Source organism: Cydia amplana, chromosome 16 (genome assembly GCF_948474715.1).
Source record: "Cydia amplana chromosome 16, ilCydAmpl1.1, whole genome shotgun sequence".
NCBI lineage: Eukaryota > Metazoa > Arthropoda > Insecta > Lepidoptera > Tortricidae > Cydia > Cydia amplana.
Genome location: NC_086084.1, coordinates 6,677,515 through 6,702,102, shown reverse-complemented (window position 1 = coordinate 6,702,102; position 24,588 = coordinate 6,677,515). Strand labels below are relative to the sequence as shown.

Genomic DNA, 24,588 nt, shown 5'->3' with positions numbered 1-24,588 from the left:
CTGAGATTCCTCAGGCTTTTGTCGAGCCCATTCATTCTCAGAGAAAAACCGGACGGTGGCCTGGATTCCGAAACAAACAATAACGGACTGAAGGTTGCCTACCTTTAGAAACATTCCATGATCTTTCTCTTAGCTATCACTATGAACATTGTACCTATGTATGCAATTAACAACGACTGGTGTCACATTTCATGTCATGTCAAATTATGCGAGTAACAGGAACATTTCCGCAGGGAATATTGTCGGCATCACGGCTAGTCGATTTCAGGTCACTTTCGACAACCTATTAACCTGCTCCAATTTGGCTGGGACATATTGGATATTGTGTCCTAGTACAACGTACAATGAAATGGACAAAAGCAATCCAAAGATAATAATGATATTAACTTTCCAAATAGGTACGCTTTCGATAGTATACTTACATGAATGTTGGGATCAGCTCCAGCGTAATTCTCCAACTTATAAATCTTATCTAGTCTACGAATATCGTTTTAGTAAGATGGAATCGATGTGCTGTCAAGTTCTGAAAATTGCTTTGGAAACTAATTTTGAACAGATCTACGTTGGTATAATTGTAAGACACACGAAAGATGGAGTGCAAACAGCAAGGCGAGACGTGCGGACGAGGCGGGCACCGGGTCTAACAAGTTCACAATCTGAGCTGGTATAATTGAAACGTCTGCTAGCTCCCGAGACAGAGTGACGTAGATAATAGACCTTATTAAATATGCCGAACCTCTAGGTGGCTGCTGGGAACGGATTGAAAAATAATCCCTTCGGTAGACATTTTTAGAGCTCGCGAGGCTCGCAGACGGCGGCCCGGCCGAGCCAGCGATAGCATCGCTGGAGACAGATTGGAATTTAAAATGCGTAAGCCTCCCCCAAATTAACCGACTCAAAGGTACATTGAAAAGATCAAAAAATTAACAGATAAACAATCTAAAAGAGTCTTTTAGAAATGTTTTATTTAGGCTAACAAAAATAATATCTAACATGGCTTATTGGATATAACTTACGAACAAACAAAGAGCACGGAAGTCAAAGTTTGAGTATTACCTACTTACAACACTCATAGTAAACGCAAAGGTACCCCTATATGAGCCGGGGTAGGTACCTATAGCATACAAAGCGCGGTCTGGTTCGAAAATTGTTAGAAGCCGTATGACGGAGGCACGACTCAACCGGCGATATTAATCAGACGATATGCAATGCGGGCGCACACGTGCTCAACTTCAAGATTAGAATTTCAGAGCAAGCTCGTAACAATAATTGAGTCTGAGGAACTGCAGTTCGTCGAACAAGTTAAAGGGACGCGGACTTGTAATGTATGTATATTAAAACTGTCAAATAAAACGAACCGATACAAGATACAATAAAGCTATAACGTTTCGTGTTCGCGTGTCTGTCTGGTAGTTAAACATCATACTGGGTGCTTGGTTGCTATTGCTACAAAACTTGTAAAAGGTAGTGAAGGAAATAGATTAGTAACATTTCTAATTACATTTGTCATAACCCTGTAGACCACTGACTTTCAAACTTTGCCAGCTTATATTTAACTCTATCAAATTGACAAAGCGTCAAAACTTAATTGGGGCTTCCTATGCCAGGAGGTTACCTATGCCAAAGATTCGTAGTTTCGAGAAATGGAAAATTTATTTCAAATGTATTGTTCATAAATTATTGTTGTGACTGTAATAGTCATTTTACAGAACAATCAAAAATCGAATATCGATAATAATGTATCGATAGATATGGCAGCAGTCTCTCGGTCTCGACTCTAGTTTGTCTTTCAAACAAAAAAAATGTTTGCGTGACTTGTGTGAAAAGGATTTCATTTACCTACCAACATTTGACATTCAGTTTATTTTTTAATTAAGTCGTTTGTATAAAATTAGCTTGTTTTGTTGTTTATAAACTAACTATGTAGGTACCTATAGCAAAACTTTCGTATAGTTTGTAGCTTTCTAGTAGAGCCCGAAGGCTTATCCTATTGTCTATTGTTCAGTAAAACCGTACGTGCTACTTACCTGCAAAAAAGGGTCTTAATTATTCTATTTGGCACCTGAGCGCGGGCTAGTCCAACGCTCAAAAAACCAGTGTAGTGCGCTCTCCGATAACGCGCCTTTGTTACGCATCTCGATGACACATTTTAGACTGGTTCTGTAGCGTTCGACTCGCCGACACTCAGTAACCGAAGTACTGACCACACACATCGTAACAAAATATTTATCCATTAGTTCATTTTAAATCTTATTGCAATTTCCATAGGAGTTGTAATTTGACGACTGGTCTGGCCTAGTGGGTAGTGACCCTGCCTGTGAAGCCGCGGTCCTGGGTTCGAATCCCAGTAAGGGTATTTATTTGTGTGATGAGCACAGATATTTGTTCCTGAGTCATGGTTGTTTTCTATGTATTTAAGTATTTGTATATTATGTATATCGTTGTCTGAGTACCCACAACACAAGCTTTCTTGAGCTTACCGTGGGGCTTAGTCAATTTGTGTAATAAAGTCCTATAATATTTATTTATTTATATTATTTATTAATTCAATTACCTGGGTAAAGTGAACGAGCGCTTTTATGCAGGTGGTTGTGGCACGTGGCACGAGCTGTTTTACTTAACAATAGACAATAGGATTAGCCGTCGGGCTCTATTAGAAAGCTACAAACTATACAAATTGAGCGATCAAGATATTTCGGAGACGCCATGATAGAAAAACATGCGGTTCCTAAACACATCATAGAGAGTTTATTTATACTATGCGTTTAGATACATCACCATCAGTGTATGTAACTGTGCATGATTAGGCATTAAAACACTCACTTCGTTCGTTTCAGCACACTCGTATTTTAATATCTTTTATTATGTTCACATAAAGTAGTCTGTAGTTTCTACAAAAATAGAATAAAAGCCATTGGAGTGATGAAGCCACTGGAATAATATTTATTTCCAGAGAAATTGCTAACAGGAAATGTCATCCTACTTCGTTACTAGGACTCCCACCAATTGACAGAAATGCTTTTGTTACAAAACTACTCTATAAAACTATAAGATCAAACAAAGTATTAACCTCGATTTACTTTAATACTCGACCAACAATGCAATTAGCGATATATTGTAAAAAAAGTGTTTTAGTAGTTTTTCTGTAAATATTATTTTATTGAGCAATGATAAGTACGCATCTTAAAAAACCAGCACATAAATTGTAATAAAAATAACAAGTAAGTAAAGAAAATAACTGAAATGAAAATATACCACTACCCACGCTTGAAGCATGTAGCATTTGATACCGTTGGCAACCAAATAATGTGTACAAATCATTAGAAGGTAAATATATGCGAGCAATTTCAACGACTCAATAGCTATTGACGTCTCACTTTGACGTCGCGAATGTAGTTTTTCATAGACAAATTGTCTCGTTAGAGACCCTTGAACAATGTTGCAGACAAGGTTGGAGTGAAATTATTGCCTTTAATGCAATCGCTGTATGAATAGTTTATGAACGACTATGATTACTGTAGGTTTTTTTTACAGTACATATTGCGTAAGCCGAAAGTACCATATGTACTGTAAAACGTTGTACAATACACGTGCGAAAAGGTAATTCGCAACTCGTGTCGATTTAAAACACTTCCCTCGGTCGTGTTTTAATTTATCGCCACTCGTTGCGAATTTCCTATTTTTCGCAGTTGTATCGTAATGTATTATTAGCACAGTCATTGCCAGCGACCCGCTAGGTGTGTTCTGTATTCTTAGGCGCTTTTCGCTACCAATGGGAAACCGTGTACGTTCGTAGCGCGTAGCTCGAGCTGGCAGAGAATGTGTTAAGAGCTATCTAATGACAACAATAGGGTCGGGGTTAAGGCCAAATTACGGCTTTATATTAGCACTAATGTTGACTGACTACGTTAAAGGTCTCTACCGATAGTCTCTAGATAGACGGACGCACAAGTCGCACGAGGCAAAACTATGAGGGTTTTTCGATAACTAAAGTGAAGGTATATATAGTAATAAACAAATATATTAGTATATCGGGTCAAAAGCTTCAATGGCGCCTATAAGTCGCGACATATGCCTCGTGGAATACCTATCATAAGCGGTGACCCAAATACGTTAGTTACAAGCATGGGTGCTACAACATCCATGGCGCACCAGGTTTTCGGGGCACCCGTAGCTTTATGAAGAGGGTTCTTCAGCCCCTTATGACGTACCAGGAGAAAATTGGTAAACTGTGTCAAAAGTCTAGATACATGGACAAGTACGGGTGGGCGGTAAGGCGCCTCTGAGACGCAACAGATGCCCCGCCCGCCCGCGCAACAGGCGCCGACTCGGGCGGACCGCGCCCGGACTTGTTGAGTGAATCGACCGACCTACTAACGTTAAGACATGAGAACAGGCACTGAACTTGATGTTACAACTTGGCAAGCTGCTAGCATGGACGGGGATGATGGAAAACGTACAAAAAAAAGCGGCCAAGTGCGAGTCGGACTCGCCCATGAAGGGTTCCGTATTTAGGCGATTTATGACGTATAAAAAAAAACTACTTACTAGATCTCGTTCAAACCAATTTTCGGTGGAAGTTTACATGGTAATGTACATCATATATTTTTTTTAGTTTTATCATTCTCTTATTTTAGAAGTTACGGGGGGGGGACACACATTTTACCACTTTGGAAGTGTCTCTCGCGCAAACTATTCAGTTTAGAAAAAAATGATATTAGGAACCTCAATATCATTTTTGAAGACCTATCCATAGATACCCCACACGTATGGGTTTGATGAAAAAAAAATTTTTGAGTTTCAGTTCGAAGTATGGGGAACCCCAAAAATTTATTGTTTTTTTTCTATTTTTGTGTGAAAATCTTAATGCGGTTCACAGAATACATCTACTTACCAAGTTTCAACAGTATAGTTCCTATAGTTTCGGAGAAAAGTGGCTGTGACATACGGACGGACAGACAGACGGACAGACAGACGGACAGACAGACATGACGAATCTATAAGGGTTCCGTTTTTTGCCATTTGGCTACGGAACCCTAAAAACATGATAAAGGCTTATAACGCACTGCGATTAATTTCTTGCGGCAAAAAATACGCCATGCTTCACAAGCGCACGCACTTGCAAGACTGAAACCGCGAGAAATCAGACTGAAAACGCAAGAAATTATTCGCAGTGCGTTCTAAGCCATATCAAGGGTGGTCTAAGCTTGCTTGATTTTCTTTTCCTAACTAAATTTCTTATAAAAACCAAATGATACGAGCTCATACGAAACAACAATGACAGTAGTAAACTAAGATAATAGTAGTAGTAGTATGTAATTTTGGATGTTTACTGATACTCTACGGCTTATTTGTTTCTCGCTTCTTAAAATACGAGTACTAAAGCTAATCATATAGGCCTGCTAAATTATGTTTTTTTTTTATAAAAACATAGTTATGTAGTACATAGTAGTAGAAGAAGGTATTTCTTAAAAAAACTTTCGATAAACAATTAGCTATATAATCTTTGCTACCGAATACGTCACGTTTCGATTATAGCCTATTCTTAGTCAAATAAATCAGATTACGAAAGTTTTATAGGAGATACTAAATAGGTAAGAAACATCCACTTTAACTTAGTCAAGGAGTTTATTACAAGTAAACCCAGGCTTTGGTCGGTACGTAATTTTATTTCGAACCAACATCAATATCGACTAGGCCCTAATATAATTTGTGGAGGCAGAGTTGCCGGTAACCTATTTTAAAACCCAATTTACTCTATAACCTAGGAACGTAGGGACGGTGTCAACAGTAAACAAAACTGATGAGGCATTCGAACTATGTACCGTAAAGAAATGTTTTTGATACAATATAAAAAAATTATAAAATTTCAATCCGAAAAGATTAAAATTAGAATTAGTTTTCGAAAGAAATCTTACGAGCCCTTGTGACACAGTAACCCGAGGGTGATACGAGTAGGTTCGATCGATGCGCTCTCTCGTAATCGTAAACATGAGGGCCCGATTCGGATTTTGTAATAGATATCTATTAGACATCGCCAAGATACGATAACGATATGTTTAAGATCTAACCTGTCAAATTTGACATTTCCGCGATTCTGGAGATACTTTTGAACGATTTCCACAAGATATTACTTAGAGATCTAATTCACATCTAATAGATATCTAACACGATCTATCGTAAAAGTGACATTGGTTGCCCGAATTGCGCTGCAAAAGAGAACTAGTTGCAATCTAAACTATAACGTATCTAGAATGGATCTAGTATTACGTGTCGTCTCTTGTGAATATCTTGAAGTTCGAATACGGCAGTGAGCCCAAAACAGAATGCAATTATCAAGGCGATAGTGGACTTTCGCGGCGACTTTTTGATTAGTAAGTTAAATGAAATAGCGATGAATTATGACTTAAATTGTTTTATTCTAACAAAATATTTCACCCACTTACCTATACTTGCGTGTTCTTTTACACTTTACACTATCTCGCAATTATTAAATGAAAAATATGTTATAGCTTTATTCTTGTTTTAAATTTAAAAGTGATCCTTAAAAGTCACAACATAATATTACAAAGTAATAAAGCTCAGCGACAGTTCGTTTTACATTTCAACGCTCATACAACCCGTCGCACTCGGGGTATCAAAGGTTTTGCATCGAGAAACGTTTAAGCGAACTTATGCCGAGGCGAAAGGGCGCAAAGATGTCATTCAAACTGCTTACCGGGCGCAGGCCAATCGAGCACCAGTGTTAACGAGCTCTCCGATTACACGTTGCTGTTATAGCTAGGGTAATAGATTCACTGAGATTAATATTTGTCTGCGCTTAGCAAGCGTTTGGAATAACAGTTGAAGAGAGCTGCCAGAGAGGAGCGACAAGTCGACACGTCACTCGTTCCCACTGTTTGCTCCATGCATTGCTATGTCGAGTACTCTTATGCGCTTCTAGATGAATTATTAATTTCTCAGCGACGTGGATGAACAACGTCGGATGGTTGGTATCTTCGCAGTGGCATGCGACGTCGTTTAACCTAAGATGTTGCAAAATGACAAGGATACAAGCACTTACCGACTAGCGCTAAAATGACTGTTAGCAGAGGTGCAGCTGGGAAGGACACGGTCACATTAAACTCAAGCATCTGAAGGAGATCCACTGAAACAAAAATAAGATGTTAGCAATCTGTTATGAAAAAAACAATACCAATACAAAAAAAACATTCTGGAGGTGAGTTGTCTTTCATTGTATGTTGTGTGGTGGTGTGATTATTTTTGTGGCATTAAACAAACTTAAGCAATGTACAACTGTAAGAAATATAGTTGTAGTACGAAACATCAAAACAACCTTATTTTTTTATATAGTAGTTACCCCAGTTAACCAAGTAGGTACATATAAAATTTAACTAATCATGAACTGTACCCGAGAACAAACAATATCCCACGACTTCCTTCACACAGTGCAAGCTGCATCTCACGCTTCGTAAAATTGAATTAGAGTGCGATATAAAAGTAATAAGGGTGAAAATGTTGCAAAATAATATCGCAGGCACCCGCAACATAGATTTAATTTAAAGTAAGTGTAACGACGGCGGCGGTATGCGCGGAGACCATAAGCCGAGCTGTTCCGCTATGTTCTTCTGTCCTAACTGCATTTGAAAACTCGTGCAAATGTGTAACTTATTGCCTGGGCAAAAGGTATAAACTTGAATGAGTTTTCAAAAGCAGATAGGTTGTGAATGGCTAGTGTGAGTAGTGTGACAGTATAGCGGCCCCAGGAGTTGCGCGCGCGGCGCCGCACACTTTAACGCGATCAAACGACGGCCATATGAATTTTTCATGCCGCACGAGAAGTAATGGTGTCGCCGGAGACACCGGATCATTCTTTACGATCCGACAGCGTACGTTAAAAATATATCTCCTATCCGTTCGTACCTGTCCCGTTACCTGCTTTGCCGCGTAATACACTTGACCGCGTTGACTCGGATGTTTTGGACGTGTTTTAAATCCATTTTCACGTTTTAGTCCTACGCTTCGCTCCGCATTAAAGGATTATGTTTTGAGCAAAAAGATTAAAAATAAAAGCTAATGACATTCGCTCTATTAACGCCAGAACGGATGGAAAATAAGGTGTATCGGTATAAAATAAAGCAACAAGTTACTTAGTTGTATTGAGATAAAATAATTTAAATTATTTCATTAGGTACGAAACTACTCATATTGAAAATGCACCTACCTACACTATTAGTTGGTTGTTAAGTATATAATTCCTAAATAGTATTAAGTAGTAAACCGTCGCCCTCCTCAAACGTAGTTAAATGTCCCTCATATTTACGACTACAACCCTGAAAAGTCCAGTAAGCCCATCAACTAAATAGGATTTATCCCAAAATGACGCTCCATTTTCGTGAGTTTTTTCAACGTTCAGACGCGTAATAAGATAAAGGATCTGCTCTGTCTGTTCGTTAGCATAGTTCGCGTGTGCTCAGTCAGTTCGGCGGAGCTTTGCGGCCGCTTGTTTACTCTAGATGAGATAATCCCGATACGGTTTCCCGGCCGTAGGTGCTGCCTGTCGCCGGATCTTTTGATGCCGCGTAAGAGATCAAGGAGGCAACGTGTATTGAAAATGTGTCTTTTGGAAGAAAAAACTTGTGAAAATATGTAAGTGGTAGAACGGGGGCGCATGTTTAACTTCTTTAAGGCATCTGCAAGAGCAAGCCTGTTGTGGTGTCGGCATCAACTATAAAGGCTCTATGTATTGTAATTGACGGTTAAAGAAGGTTGAGAGAATATATCATCACTGCCTTTGATACATTACTTATAGTTCGTTTTTTTTAGCATTAGAAAGAACTTGCAAGAAGGTAAGCGATCTTGACATGTCTTTTAATTGAAAAACGCTTTTTAAAAATCAAAAACTATTACTTATCAAAGCAGAAGAATATAAATGATCGTATTAGATTCATAATTGTTACATATTTGCCGTAACTTATTTTTAAAATGTGTTTTTCAATTAAAAGACACATCAAGATTGTTTACCTTATTTCTAATTCTAAACGAACTATAGTATAGCTAACACGCATTTTTGTCCGTACCTCTCTGTCGACATAATTAAAACACATTGTCACAAGTATTTGATGTGGTTGACAAAACATTAAAATAGTTTTTGCTCTTATGAAATCAAAATAACAAGACTGATTTGAAGAAATGGAATAAGTTTCCCATGTGATTCCTACATGATCATTTCGTAGACATGGCCCGTCTACGCACTAGAGGCTTTCACGCTTGTCTGAATGTGTCGCCGCTGATGTAAACCAAAATGCGTTCGCGGCGTTGGTGATAAAAATGTACACACTATTTCGGACTAGTGTCATTTATTTTAATGGAAAAAATATTAGCTGAAGGGTACACGGAAAGAACATGTCTAGTCACTTTTTTCGGAAAATGAGATTTTTATCTCAAAATGAACTATTAGTTATATCTTTTGCTACCACTGTATAATAAATGTAACACAACTTTATTTTTAGTTAAATAATACCTGGTCACGGAATTACCATACGTTTTGACATTGTTCCAAATTTTAAAACCGCGATTACTCAAAATGTTACTAAAGTGACTAGACATGATCTTTCCGTGTATATTATTATTATTATTGGGGTTTTGTGGGCCTTTGAGTGTCGCTTCGACCAAGCTATGATCTATTGTGACAGCCCTTTAAAGTTCACTACTGATGCCCGTTGAATCCAGGAAGCTCCAGATTCTTTGGGCCGTAATGCTCTGTACCTCATAGGGTTCCAGTATGTGTCGCCCTAGGTAGGTACTTCTTTTGGACATTAGTGGTCCGCAGGAACACAGAATGTGCATAGCAGTCTCCTCTGACTCCTGACAGAACCTGCATGTCGCATCTTGTTTTTTCCCTATTCGGAACCTATTCCGTGTATATACCCTTCAGCTGTACTCTAGCTTTTGGTTAATGAAAATACGAGGATATAGACTAACTTCCATCATAAAGACCTAGTTTCCTCTTTGGGATTCATAGTTCACTTACTATATATTTTCCACACATATATTTTTAATAAAATTCCGAATGAATTAAGAAATTTAGAGGATATGACAAGTTTTAAAAGTAAAGTATTTAAATATTTAGTTGACAAAACATATTATAGTGTAAGCGAATTTTTGTTAGACTATAATTAATGGTAACTACACCATGACAGCATGTATATATTATGTCAGTCCATTAATGACAAAAAATTGTATGCCTCACGGCACAACATAGTGATACAACAGTAATATTATAAGAATTGTACTTATGTACTATTCATACCTGTGTTGGACAAATAAACGATTTAGTATTTTGTATTTTATATATATAGTCCTCCTCATCGATTTCGATGACGGCGACCTCTGTTACTATGGATTACGCCTATTATGAGCCCGGATGTGACTGGCCAGGCCGAACTTGGTCTTAAATACTCTTTTTTTTTAAGTTCTATTTTCCACATAGCTTCAGTACGGTGACCTTAAACAGCAAAATCTCGCAAAATTGTATTGAGATGACAGCTGTCACTGTATTTAAACTATTTGTGTTTAATAATACTATAAACGGTTATAAATTGTTTGACAAATCTAAATGCAAACCTAACTGGTATATTTCTTCAACTTCGGTCAACTTCGGGATTTAATCAGTCACATTTTTTACTATTTAGTTGGTATTCAGCAATGAAGAATTGTACATACCAAGTCTAGCCATAAATTCTGCAAATACGTTACATCTTCACTGTGTTGTGTGTTCTTTTATTACCAATTCTGGTTTTTATTAACCTATCAATTTGAAATAATATCCTCTCGGCTCGTGTTTGTAATTGAAGATAAGCTTAGAATTTATTAATAAATAACACGTTGGTGTTACGAATTTCAGTTTATTTTTGGTTGATTTTCCCAGAAAATTATATATTTAGCATAAACAAAATTAGCTATTATAAATTAAGAGAGCGTCGGTGGCTAACATTTTTAATATACAAGAAACGAGTCAAAGCCCCGCCTTCGGCCTGCGTGCGGGTTTTTTCCTTACTGTCAGAACAGATTTGTTATTGCAGATAAGCTTTAATATTTTCAGAGAAAATTGTAAATCGCATCGTCGAACGCAGTGTACTCATTCATCATGTGAAATTAATTTTGCTCTCGCTACCTATCCCGTTCCCGTTTCGTTCCGTTCTGTAGATATCTGCCCGGATTCATATTACCGTGAAGTATTGATAGCAGAGAGCGTTGCCGATATTAAAAGTCGTGAAATACTACCGTTAACAGATTTATTATTGGCGTCTTAAGTAAAATCAAATTTGTTACGGTACATTGCGTATTAAGGGGGTAAAATTAACCGAATAAGTACTAAACTAAAAAGAAGGAGAGTATATACAAAATCTACAGCTGAAGTCTGATGTTTAGAATGACTTATTATTGTTATTATCAGTTTGGTTACCGCCTGCGTCACAAATTATTTTTCAATAAGCCAGAAATTTTAGTTGACTATTTATTAGGGGTCTCGGGATTTGAATTAGCTCAATTCGGATCAGAATCAGGATCTCAGTACGAAACCGGGTTTTTACAAGCCTTTTTTATAACTTTCGCTGAATTAATTCATAACATTTCCATGCAACTTTTATTTTAATAATTTAGTGAATAATCACAGGTATGGGATATGGGTATGGTTTTTGCTTTTATTAATCCAGGTTCGCAGGTTTCATTAAATTCCGTTCATCCGAATTTAGCGGAATCGGGTTACAAACACGCAATAGATATGAGCGCCGCGCCGGCGCGCCGCCGCCGCCGACAAAATTTCCGCGCCGCCGCCGCCGACGCTGCGCTATCGGCGTGGCATCGGCGTGACCTTGGTAGTTACTACTACTTTCGGAATCAGATAATATATTTTTATCGAGTTTAGATCATTAACGGCGCCACTTCGAATAGTTTATAGGCATTGAAAAGGTATTTTAGGCCCATATAATTCAAAAATATCGAAGGCAAATGCAAACTTATCTGTCTAGTAACCGCGCTACTAGTCTTGGGGAAACGAAATTATTTAATAAGTATCAATTTTAACATCAATATGCATGTAATAAATTACTGATTTCCTTCCATTTTTATTGTGGAACGATCCACGATACAATATATAGATTGTATATATACACTAGACATGTCAAACACAATGAAAAAAAAATTAACTGTGATCAACTCTGGCTAACGTGAGACTCGAACCCATATCTTTAGATTACCGATCCAATGCATAACTAATTTTGCCAGCTAACCATCCGTCATTTACCGCGAATTTAACTATTGCAAGCATGGTTAAACGCACAACAAGGTATAAAATGGGGTTAAATTTCAGATATTAAGCGTTTCCACGTCCAAATGTCCGGCCGTTGGCTTCGCACGGAAGGGCGTCAGAATCCGGTCTCAATTAAACTTGGCCACTGTTCAAATTTCAAGCTTTGCTCTCTCGCAGCTCAATCATTGGCCTTGCATCGTTCGCATGGAATTAAGCCGCTATCTGAACCTGCAAGTTTTTGGCCCTGTTTGGAGCTCAACTTTCGGCCTGTTTTAAAACGCTTGAGCATTGGTCCTTATCCAATCTTAGCTCCATTGCAGCTCGGCCTTTGGTGTCGCACGAATGCGTCCGCAGGAAAGCTCCAGATTTTTAACACTATGGCTTCAGTCTTTATCGGCCTGCGCCCTTGCTCTGCTCTCTTGCAGCTCGGGCTCGCACAGAAGCGCGCCGCAATCGGCGCTCCAGGCGTTCGGCCGTCAGCCAAGCTTGCACTTGGCGTTCGATTCTTAGCTGTATGCTTACCTGCAGCTCATCCTCTGGTATCGCATTGGGAGGCGTCGAAATCAAGTCTTCGGTGTTACATGGAGCTCGGCGTTGGGCCTCACTTTTTGACATAAATCGGTTTTGTTGAATCGATATTGGTTAATGACGGAGCTCAATTTTCTTTGGACTGTCGACAAGACGTTTCCCTGATACAGTCCATCCGCAATTTTTTACTTAGCACAAAATATAAGGGCCTCACTAAAATCTTCCGGCCAGAGCCTCGCCAAGATTAAGACCGCCTCTGATGCTGCGCGATACCGCTTATCCACAGTTTATACGAAATCATTATTTTTTGTACCATTATTCAATGAATTATCCTTGAAAATAAAAAATGCATTTATATCATAACTTTCTTAGAGCAAAAAAGAGATGATGTATTTCTGATGCCGCTATAACAACAAATACTAAAAACAGAATAAAATAAAGATTTAAGTGGGGCTCCCATACAACAAACGTGATTTTTGACCGAAGTTAAGCAACGTCGGGCGGGGTCAGTACTTGGATGGGTGACCGTTTCTTTGCTTGCTTGTTTTGCTCTATTTTTTGTTGATGGTGCGGAACCCTCCGTGCGCGAGTCCGATTCGCACTTGGCCGGTTTTTTGTTAAATAGAAGCTCTGTAAATCTGACGGCGAACGTAGATCGCTTGAGTAGGTATTAACAACAACGACACTCGAGGAACTGCGCTGAACAATAGGGTGAGCAGGTAATTGGCATTAAACCCTGCTTGATCAGGTTGTTAGTCCCGCCAAGAGGTTAGCGGGCATCGAGCGAACCTTCATAAAGCATATCGTGGTTTTTGTAAGTCCCCAGTATAATCAGGGCCACAGAATAAATACTACAACAATAATAATAAATAATACTACTACAGAATAGTACTAGGTACAGAAGATTCACTCTCTACCAAAACGCGTCTATTACGACATATATGACCGCTAGGTGGCGCAAGCGCGAGCAGGCGTCCGTTCTATAGCGGTGCGCGGCAACTACTAGTGCTAGACACCAAAATTGGTGTGGGCCGCATGCACTTGTAGGTACTTGTAGCGACGCGACAAAATCGCGGAGTGAGCCACGCCTGCCAGGGCCTTGGTCGCCACTTGACGCATCAGGTAGCTGCGGTTCAAAAACTCAGTTCATTATAAATAATTATTACTGTGGGTACCAGGTGACGATATGCATACTTAAATAGATAACTAAATACATACTTAGATAACATCCGTAACTCAGGAACAAATTATAAATGCCCTTATCAGTTTATGAATCGAGACCTCCTGGTTTGTAAGTACGGTAATTACTGACTAGGCTAGGATACCGTTCTACAATTATAATATGGGCATTTTCATTTTAACTTGCACTTTAAAGCGCGACTTAAGTCGTGTTTCAGTAACGTCTAACCGTTACATTCCTGACAAAATGTATGGAATTTGACATTGACCGTCAGTTTTGTAACGATTGCTAACCGGTCGTTAAAGGTGCACAGTTAAGTGAAAATGCCCATATATGCAGCCGTTAACTGCCGTTATGTACTTAATAATGTTGCTGTCTTTCAATACAATGTGATGTACACAGCGTACGGTGTCAATCGGAGAACAATACCTAAGCGTCATGAAGGGGTCTTACTCTTACTGGTTCTCAAACGAATTGGTATCGTGAATAACCGCCCTGAGGAGCTAGCGCTACCGAGGTACCGCTTGCCCTAATTAACAAGAAACACGAGAAACGAGAGGAAAAATGAGCTGTCGCTGAGATATCGACTTCGTGAAGCGCTACCCTCTTTAAGTGGGTTTGGACTGTCTTAAAGGAAATAAAATATTGTGAGGTGAATTGCAGAGGTATGACAAAATCAAAATTCTTCTTTATTATTATGTTAAATAATTTGTTAATATTACTAGACTTATATCGACCGGGATATGAACCGTAATTACATTTTGTATTGTTTTAGGTCGATATAAGTCTAGTAAATAAAACTAACCGTGAATCATTAAAACTGTTTTTGTTAATGTTGCCTTACTTACTTATATATATTATAATAAATGTACTTAGACTTAAACATCGAAATTTGAGAATCGTTTATATATGTTGATTCGTCTACGAACGAACGAATAAGACCAATAGTACACCAAACGAACACCAAAAATTGCCAATCGGGGGAAATAATACATGTGTAAGCCAATTTTAGCATGTGGTGTAGGTAATGGTGTATGAAACAAGATACTAAAAGTACCGGGGGGTGGGGGTGAAGCTAACGGGTAGGGGGGGGGGGTTTAAGGTCCCTTTTTATAGTTTTTCGTAAATAACTCTTAAACGGTGGCCCGTAGCAAGAAATGTTCTACTACATAAGTAATGTACATAATATTTTCTACAAAAAAGATTTAGTACACTTTTTCGCTAGAATCAATATTTTAAAATATATTAAGGTTGGATAGTGACGTATGAGGGGTGATCCAAAAGTAATGATAACTGAATACTTATTGAATCGGATTAAAATAAATAGGTATGCCGTTACTGGCCATAAAGACTCCTTAGTAAATTAAAAAATAAAAAATTAAAAAATATGTATCTGTCAGAGAGTTGCAGCTGTTTTTACACGAGCAGTCGGAACAACGTAAAAATGGAGAAAACTGAGGTGAGAGCGGTTATTAAATACTTCTGTTTGAAAAAAATGTGTACTAAAGATATATACACTGAATTAGTGGGAACACTGGGCGAGTGCGCTCCGCCGTATACCACAGTGGCACGGTGGTCAAAGGAGTTTAACTTGGGAAGAACATCCACTCAAGATGAACATCGCGAAGGCCGTCCATCTGTTGCCATTACTGGAGAAAACGTCAAAAAAATTCATGATCTCGTTTTAAAAAAAAAAGGATGACTATCAGGCATCTAGTTGAGCTCACAGGTATCTCGTATGGCAGCATTCAAAGAATCTTAACTGATGAACTACACATGAAAAAAGTCTCCGCTCGTTGGGTGCCTAGAATGTTAACGGCTGAACAAAAGAAAATACGATGTGAGATTTCGAAGTCTAATCTTGACAAATATCAAACTGATCCCGAAACATTTTTGCGTCGGTTTGTAACCATGGACGAGTCTTGGATCCACCATTTCGATCCTGAGACCAAACAGCAATCCATGACCTGGAAGCGAGCGTCTTTCCCTACACCGAAGAAATTCAAGGTAGCAAGCTCCGCTGGTAAGGTCATGGCTTCAGTGTTTTGGGATGCTGAGGGAGTCATAATGATCGAATACCTGGAAAAGGGAACCACTATTACGGGCTCCTACTACGCTGATCAAATACGCAGATTGAGAGAGGCAATCAAAGAAAAGCGGCGGGGTAAACTTCGAGCTGGCATCCTGTTTCACCAGGACAACGCACCGCCCCACAAGGCCGGCGTTGCGATGGCTGCCATCCGTGATTCAGGGTTTGAATTACTGGAACACCCCCCATATTCGCCAGACCTAGCCCCCAGCGACTTTTATCTCTTTCCACGGCTGAAGGAAAATCTTAGAGGCAACAAATTTTTGAATGATGGCGAGGCAATGGTCGCTGTGGAGGCATTTTTGGAGGGTCAAGAAAAATATTTTTTTTAAAAGGAATTCGTGGTCTGGAGAAACGATGGTCTAAGTTTGTAGACTTGGAAGGAGATTATGTAGAAAAATAAATTATTTTATTAAACATTTTATGTGTCTTTCTTACTGATTATCATTACTTTTGGATCACCCCTCGTATAATTTGTTCTAATGTAGTTTTTTTTTTAGTTTTTCGTAAATAACTTTTAAACGCTAGCCCACAGCAATAAATTATCTTTTACGTAAATAATCTACTTGATATTTCTTATAAAATAAATGCTACTTTTTTTCGCTAGGATCAATATTAAAGGGAGAATTTTAATTCGAAGGTCCCCTTTTTTAGTATTTCGTAAATAACTCGTAAACGATAGCCAATAGCAAAAAATGTTTTATAACATTAATAATTCACATAAAATTTATAAAGGTTATTCAATCTTTTTTTCTAGGATCAATATTTAAACCAGGCTTGTCAGGCGTATACCCTTTCCCCCTTTAAATATTTTTTTAATTATTGATCTTAGCGAAAAAACGTAGCATTTATTTTATAAGGAATCTCAAATAGATTATTTATGTAAAAGATAATTTTTTGGTGTGGGCTACCGTTTACGAGTTATTTACGGAAAACTAAAAAAAACGACCCTAGAACAAATTACACGTAACTTTAATACATTTTAAAATATTGATCCTAGCGAAAAAGTGCACTGAATCATTTTTGTAGAAAATTTTATGTAAATTACTTATGTGATAGAACATTTTTTGCTACGGGCCACCGATTAAGAGTTATTTACGAAAAACTATAAAAAGGGACCTTAACCCCCCCCCCCCCCCCCCCCACCCCCTACCGGTTAGCTTCACCCCCACCTCCCGGTACTTTTAGTATCTTGTTTAATACATCATTACCTACACCCATGCTAAAATTGGCTTACACATGTATTATTTCCGCTGTAATTCCTTCGTTTGGTGGCCTACAAGCCTTACTTAGTTAAGCCCTCGAAGTCTTCAAATTGTCAATAAATAATCCCCCTTTAGCAATCAGGTAAAAATAGAAAGTAATTCATTTTCAGAGTTCAAAACGCATTTTTGTTGTTTTCAATATTTTCACATCAAACGTTAAGGTCTAGAGAAAAAATAGAAGCCAATTCAATAAGCAAGTATTAATTCAATCATTTCAAAACGAACATGTTAAGGGAACTAATAAGTAAGACAATAAGCTCAAAGGAACAAAGCAATAACACTGGCCCTTGATTGAATTCTTTATTTATCTAAACTGCAACTGCTAGTAATTTCTTCGCCAGTTTTCATACAAAGTAAATAAAAAAGGCGGAATTCAATTCCCACTGGCTTGTTTGGTCTTAAGAATTATATTGAATCAACAGGGAATCAAGAAAATATTCACGAGATCGGCCGTGGACCATTTGAATGCATAGAATCTAAGAAATGGAACGCTCATCCTGTTCTTGTAAATACCTTTTAATGAACTTCCTTTACAAGGACCCAATGAAATGGTTCCAACTGATAACCCATTTATTTGAATATACCTTAGTACCAAAAAAGTTACTTAAGATAAAACTACCTAATGGACGCAATCAGTTTTAGTGTTTATTATTAAACTTTCCCTCGTACAGAATCAAAAATGAAAACTAATTAATATAATACATGTATTGTCACATCAAAATCCATCATGACGTACAAACATAGCACTCGTAGGCCGCCCGTACTGAAAGCGAGGACCTACAACTATAATAATAGAAGAAGAAAAAAAAGCACTCGTAGTTACCTAATACCAACTTATACTCGATAAAAAGCAAGTATGTACATACGCATTCGAATCTGTTCACTGTGAACGGGGCTGTTTGTTGTATGAAAACGGCCGCGAAGCAAAGACCGTCAAGTTTTATTGATGTCGGCACATCATTATTATCTTCTGCTTCGCCCCGATACCTTCTAATACCTCGCTGCTTTGGAAAATTGCGTTCCATTCGAGAACGAAATAATTTAACCAATTACGTCGTAAATCGCCTTATGGAAAGAAAATATTGCAAATTAGATGCTTAAAGGATTTATAAAGCCACGTAGTCTAAAATGATAAAGTAAACATCAAGGATCTTTTCGACGCATTTTCTTTTTATAGTAACATTTTGTAGAAACTAAATGTCTTACATAATATGTGAGAGGACGGCAAGCAGCAGTATGCCGGCCGCATCTTTCTAATTTTCTAATAATTAAGTAGTACAGTATTTTTTCTGAGAAAAGCCTTTTTAAGCAAACAAGTTTGCAGGGATGGGTCAGTAATCTCTGCAGCTTGTACATCTCTGTTATACTGTAGTAAATTTATTTTTATGATGCGTACTGGCCGTTGTGCTGCGTTGCTTTATTACTTATATGTTTTATTAACTTGTCAATATGTCCATTGGATTATTCAATATTTTTTTAAATTCTATAAACGGATAACCTCTGCTTTAACCGATTGAGATGTTATAATGATATATTACTAACTAAACGTGAATTATTGTTCGATTTAACTTATTAGTGGCAGTAATATATAGCAGGTATACATTTATGTAATCTCGACAGCCTTTTTTCGATTCTCGATTTCTAATGGGTAAAAATAACTCTAGTTTTTTTTAAATGAATTTCTATAACCAAAATAGGAATAGGTAATTAGTGAGTCAAGTTAGGAGCTTATTTCTCAATAACATCGACTATTAACATAATTATTTTCGAATACACACTTTATTTAGCTACTTAAAGGTATTTTCGCAGTATAATAATTGGGGATTATAACTCAGCGATCCCAATATAGAAATTTACTGAAATAAAAAAAAAACGGAACAAATTAATAAAAAAGAGTGTTGATGTTAATAAAAGGGTTGTTTTATTTTTTATTCTATCCATTAGCGACAGGATAAAAATTCTCTAGCTTCTTAAAATCGAAAGCATCCGTGTTATTCCGAATGGATTGTAAAAACAGATAGGTCGGCAAAAAATACCTCAGGGCACCCCTATAACTCTTAATTATCTCCTTAAGATCGCAGAGTTAATTCCGATATTTAATTATGCAAATGTTAAAGCCTTTTTTCCGGGATCCTTCTATAAAACCCCTCTTCGGTTAATTAAGGTAAGTGAACAGAATAGGCTTATTATTTTTTCAGAAGTCTGTCGGAATGGTATATCGTAACTATGGATATTACATGATACCTGAGAATAATAAAATAAATGAAGATATTTAAATATTTGATTTCTAAGCGTAATAGGGATTTTTCCTCTACTTAAAATAAATTATTTCACACCGTGAACGAAATAAAGCACCAGATAATTATTAGAATAACATAGATAGCAGTTATTTTTAAAACATAATTTCTATTTAATAAATCTGATAGAAATATAAAAAAAAGCGGCCAAGTGCGAGTCGGACTCGCCCATGAAGGGTTCCGTATTTAGGCGATTTATGACGTATAAAAAAAAACTACTTACTAGATCTCGTTCAAACCAATTTTCGGTGGAAGTTTACATGGTAATGTACATCATATATTTTTTTTTAGTTTTATCATTCTCTTATTTTAGAAGTTACAGGGGGGGGACACACATTTTACCACTTTGGAAGTGTCTCTCGCGCAAACTATTCAGTTTAGAAAAAAATGATATTAGAAACCTCAATATCATTTTTGAAGACCTATCCATAGATACCCCACACGTATGGGTTTGATGAAAAAAAAAAATTTCGAATTTCAGTTCGAAGTATGGGGAACCCCAAAAATTTATTGTTTTTTTTCTATTTTTGTGTGAAAATCTTAATGCGGTTCACAGAATACATCTACTTACCAAGTTTCAACAGTATAGTTCTTATAGTTTCGGAGAAAAGTGGCTGTGACATACGGACGGACAGACAGACGGACAGACAGACAGACAGACAGACAGACAGACAGACAGACAGACAGACAGACATGACGAATCTATAAGGGTTCCGTTTTTTGCCATTTGGCTACGGAACCCTAAAAACTAGGTGAGTTGACGTCACTATACTCGGTTTCATATAAATTCCATATTGGCAAATCGTTTTGACAGTTGACAGCGACGTTAAAAAAGAAGCTGATTTGTCTTAGTAGGAAAGTAGCCTATTCATTCAGCATAGAGTGTTTTTAATCGTTAACCTGTTGCTAACCAAAAAAAACAATAATTAGGGCGACAAAATGCTGCCAACTATAATAAATTAATTCTTTCCCGAAACTAATTAAGTCGGCTAATTGACTGCAATATAGCCGCTAGTATCAGCATCGGCAATAATAAGCGAAAATGAATTCGTCATAACATCAAGCGAGCCACAACACAGTTGCGGTCTATTTGACACATTCCGCGCAGTGCGGCTCTTTTGTGGATGCGTCTAGTGTGACCGTAGCGTATAATACGCGTTCATAAAATAAATTCGGAAGTTTGTCGCCTCTTGATATATGAAATTCTGTGGAAGCACAGCTTATAGAAAGCAGAGGAACAACTTTCACGTGTTTTGATGTTAGGCATAAATTGAATGGGGTCCGCGCGACTTTCTGTTCGTCTAATAAACTCAATGTGACACTACCTAGTTTCCATTAATACCTATAAACTTAGGTACAATCGAGTTCACAAACATCTGTACAAACCAAAGTTCCAAAAATATATTAACACGCTCTAAGATACTGACAATAGTCGTGTAAATATATATTTAGAACGTTGACTTGTAAAGATGTGTGTGAACTCAATCGTACGAACAGCAAACAATTCTACATATAATTTAAATACTGCAGATAATTGAGAAAATAGTATACCAATACCAAAAGTAAGTCAGTCAACAGTATTACAACAGTAGTAGTAGTAATATGCCATCCACAAGTGTTTATAATCCCGTCGATATGAACGCCGCGCATTAAAACAAGAAACAAGAAGCTATTAAGCCAATATCACTAAAGACAGATAATGGTTATGCAATGTACAACATTCATCATTTAAAGGGTATTAGCCGCAATTAAATCGCAAAGCCCTCCCGGTTCCAACAATATTGATCATGATGACTAACAAGTACTGCATTCATTATCCCGACCGCGACAGTATTGGATTTCCACTCTCGTCTGTTATGAGCATATCGTGTTTATTATCGGTTGCAAAATGCACATATCGCTGGACCTATCGGTGCAAGTACCGCTGTTGGTTGTGAGAGTCTCACAGTGAGACTGTAGGTCTATCATTTAACTCAGGTGGCTGGTAAAGTACTTGCGCGATGGTGTTTAGTTTTAGCACTGAATCAAAGTTTAACTACCTATTGTGTTTTACTTACTTACTTAATATAATGTAAATTAGGCGCACGTAGCAGCCTTCAATTAGTCCGTAGTTAACCATAATAACATTATACCACCTGCATCAGTTAAATAAGTGTAGGGCTACATATAAAATATAAAAAAGTACAGAAATCACAGAGTCGCATAATGGAATGTTTCACGGTATCTATATCTACTTGGCCTGATGCAACCCTTCGTTTCCCGGCCTCTATAGTAATATACTATTTCATCAGTCGTACAAAAAATTGAGATTATAAAGTCGGAATTATTTTAATTCAAGTAAGGTAAAAAATACACTTTTTTGTTAGTCATTTGTATGTTAAGTAAACGTAATTACTTTTATAAGTTTTATAACCATGTATTAGCAAGCAACGATACGTCGATATTTTATGATTTATTATGTTAAATTTGTCATCTCAACCCATTACAATTAATTTTCGTATTAAATGAGATTAGAGATATAAGATTTTCTTTTCAAATATAATTTCAAAACCTAAGCTTAAACATGTAGAGAAAAGCTTCGTACACTGACCATCCAGCCTCTAGACATAGCATAGTCGCGCTACCCCCTCTGCCACACATACGGTAGCGTTACTCCATCTTCGAGTCACGCCTACACCGCTTACTTCAGTCGGCGGACCGGGCCCGGTCTAGAAACTTCGGTAGCTCGAAGAAGTTTTTGCTATCAAAAATGCATTATTGTTGTGTCAAATTGTGTGGCAAGAACACTAAAAACTCTGGTGTACAAAAAAATGGCATTTCATTTCACAGGTAAGCCGATTTTTTAGAGATTTGGATAAAAAAATATTTTAATTTAAGCGTCTCATCAAATTTGACAGCGCTTGAAACTCGATGACGTCTTTTAAGAAAGTCTCTTTCTATCGCGCTGCATCCGTATACATCCTTTCTTGTCTCTTATTACGTGACATTCCTAAGCCCAAACTAGTGATGTCCATATCCATAGAATGTGATTGTTTACTATTGACAAGGTAATTCAATTCAAATCGCATAGGTATTTGCGAAAAATTCACTATAAAACAAATAAATAATATGAGAATTACACTTACGGTCAGGTACCAATTTTCCCTTGAACATAAACGATATTGTCAATTCAGCACTACATAGGTACTCGTATTACTTTTAGCGATTATAAAAACATTGCAAAAATTAATCACAAGACCAATTTTATACAAAAACACACGGTTGCAATTTAAAATGCATTATTTTGATTCCATTTTTGTTGAGAATAGTGGGCGCCGGTTTAACTTTTTAATTTTTGCTTTTTTTCTGTGTACGACTGCCAACATGGCAATGATACCTATTTGAACATTCGGCCAAATAATTTAAACCTCATTTAGTTAGATTATGTTAAATAACATTTCATTTACATAATAACAAATAAATATTTGATTTAAACCATGTAATAACTCTTAATAGAATTATACAGGATGTTAATGGGTGGGTATAGTAGGATACCGCGAATACAGGCTGGATTTTCTTTTTGGCACAGTGAGGGCAGCTACCAGATCCCGTACTGCTACGACAAAACGGTCTTAAGAGACCTTCCCTCGATTTTAAATTAATGAAGATTGGCATTTACAGATTTTGGAAAAAACATACAGGATACGAGATAAAGGTCATTTTTGACAAACTTTTTTTTTATGCCAATCGATCCCATTCCTATTGAGGATCAAAAGCTTGTATGGAAGCAAAAAAAAATTTCCGGTTAGAAAAGCCACAAATCGAGGAAAACTTTTCCCATAATATTTGAATGAAAATGAAAACTTTTATTTTTCACATGCTACTTTTGTATGCCAATCGATTCCATTCCTACCCAGTACCAATAGTTTCCTAGGGGTCGACTTATGGTAATGTACTAAAAAGCCACAAATTGAAGAAAACTTATCCATACATTTACTATGGAGAAAACGTGAAATTTAATTCACAGTTTTCTATCTGGCCAATCAGTCCTGTCCTGTTACATTTAAGAACCATAATACTGTATGAAGACATTGCTGTACGAATGATTGGCGAGGTAGAAAATTGTGAATAAAATTTCACATTTTCTCCATAGTAAATGTATGGAAAAAGTTTTTATTAATTTGTGGCTTTTTAGTACATTACCGTAAGTCGACCCCTAGGAAACTATTGATACTGGATAGGAATGGAATCGATTGGCATACAAAAGTAGCATGTGAAAAATAAAAGTTTTCATTTTCATTCAAATATTATGGGAAAAGTTTTCCTCGATTTGTGGCTTTTCTAGCCGGATTTTTTTTTTTGCTTCCATACAAGCTTTTGATCCTCAATAGGAATGGGATCTAATTTGAAATCGAGGGAAGGTCTCCTAAGACCGTTTTCTCGTAGCAGTACGGGATTTGGTAGCTGCCCTCACTGAGCCAAAAAGAAAATCCACCCTGTATATAAAGCCGCAACCCGACTGATTAATTGACATAATTGCTCTCCCAGAACAGAAGGGGGTTCCTGGGACTTTGATACGGTCGTATAGAGGGGGTGGTTTGATGACTTCCAGAAAAATCCGACTTTTGGTCTACCGGATTATCCGACTTTTGGTCACTAAACGGTGACAGATACGTGGGAGATGCTCGACCAAATGTCATAGAGGGACGCTGACAGTTTCTGAAGCCGCCATTATTTTTTCAAAATGGCGGATTCAAAATGGCGATCATTTTTCAAAATGCTCCCAGCGCGCTAAAATTTTGGTCACGAAAACTCGGGGTCACCTAGCTGTATTCCTATGGATTTTTTTTTAATAAAACCAATATGACGGTAAAAATGGCCACTTATTTTTTATGAAAAGCTTCAAAGGTGAGAGATAGGTGGGGGGTGCTCGACCA

The 24,588-nt window shown here is 37.4% G+C and overlaps 1 protein-coding gene across 2 annotated transcripts in view; it reads right to left on the bottom strand.

Moving 5' to 3' along the window:
* The window catches only part of LOC134655496 (membralin), a 117,108-nt gene that overhangs the window by 74,590 nt on the left and 17,930 nt on the right, over positions 1–24,588 (bottom strand). Inside the window, exon 8 of one of the 2 annotated variants that reach the window (XM_063510962.1) lies at positions 7,064–7,147. The exons of the other annotated variant lie outside the window; for it this stretch is intronic. Within the exon in view, the coding sequence (XP_063367032.1) occupies positions 7,064–7,147 (84 nt within the window). The remainder of the gene's footprint in view (positions 1–7,063; positions 7,148–24,588) is intronic. 2 annotated transcript variants of the gene reach the window in all.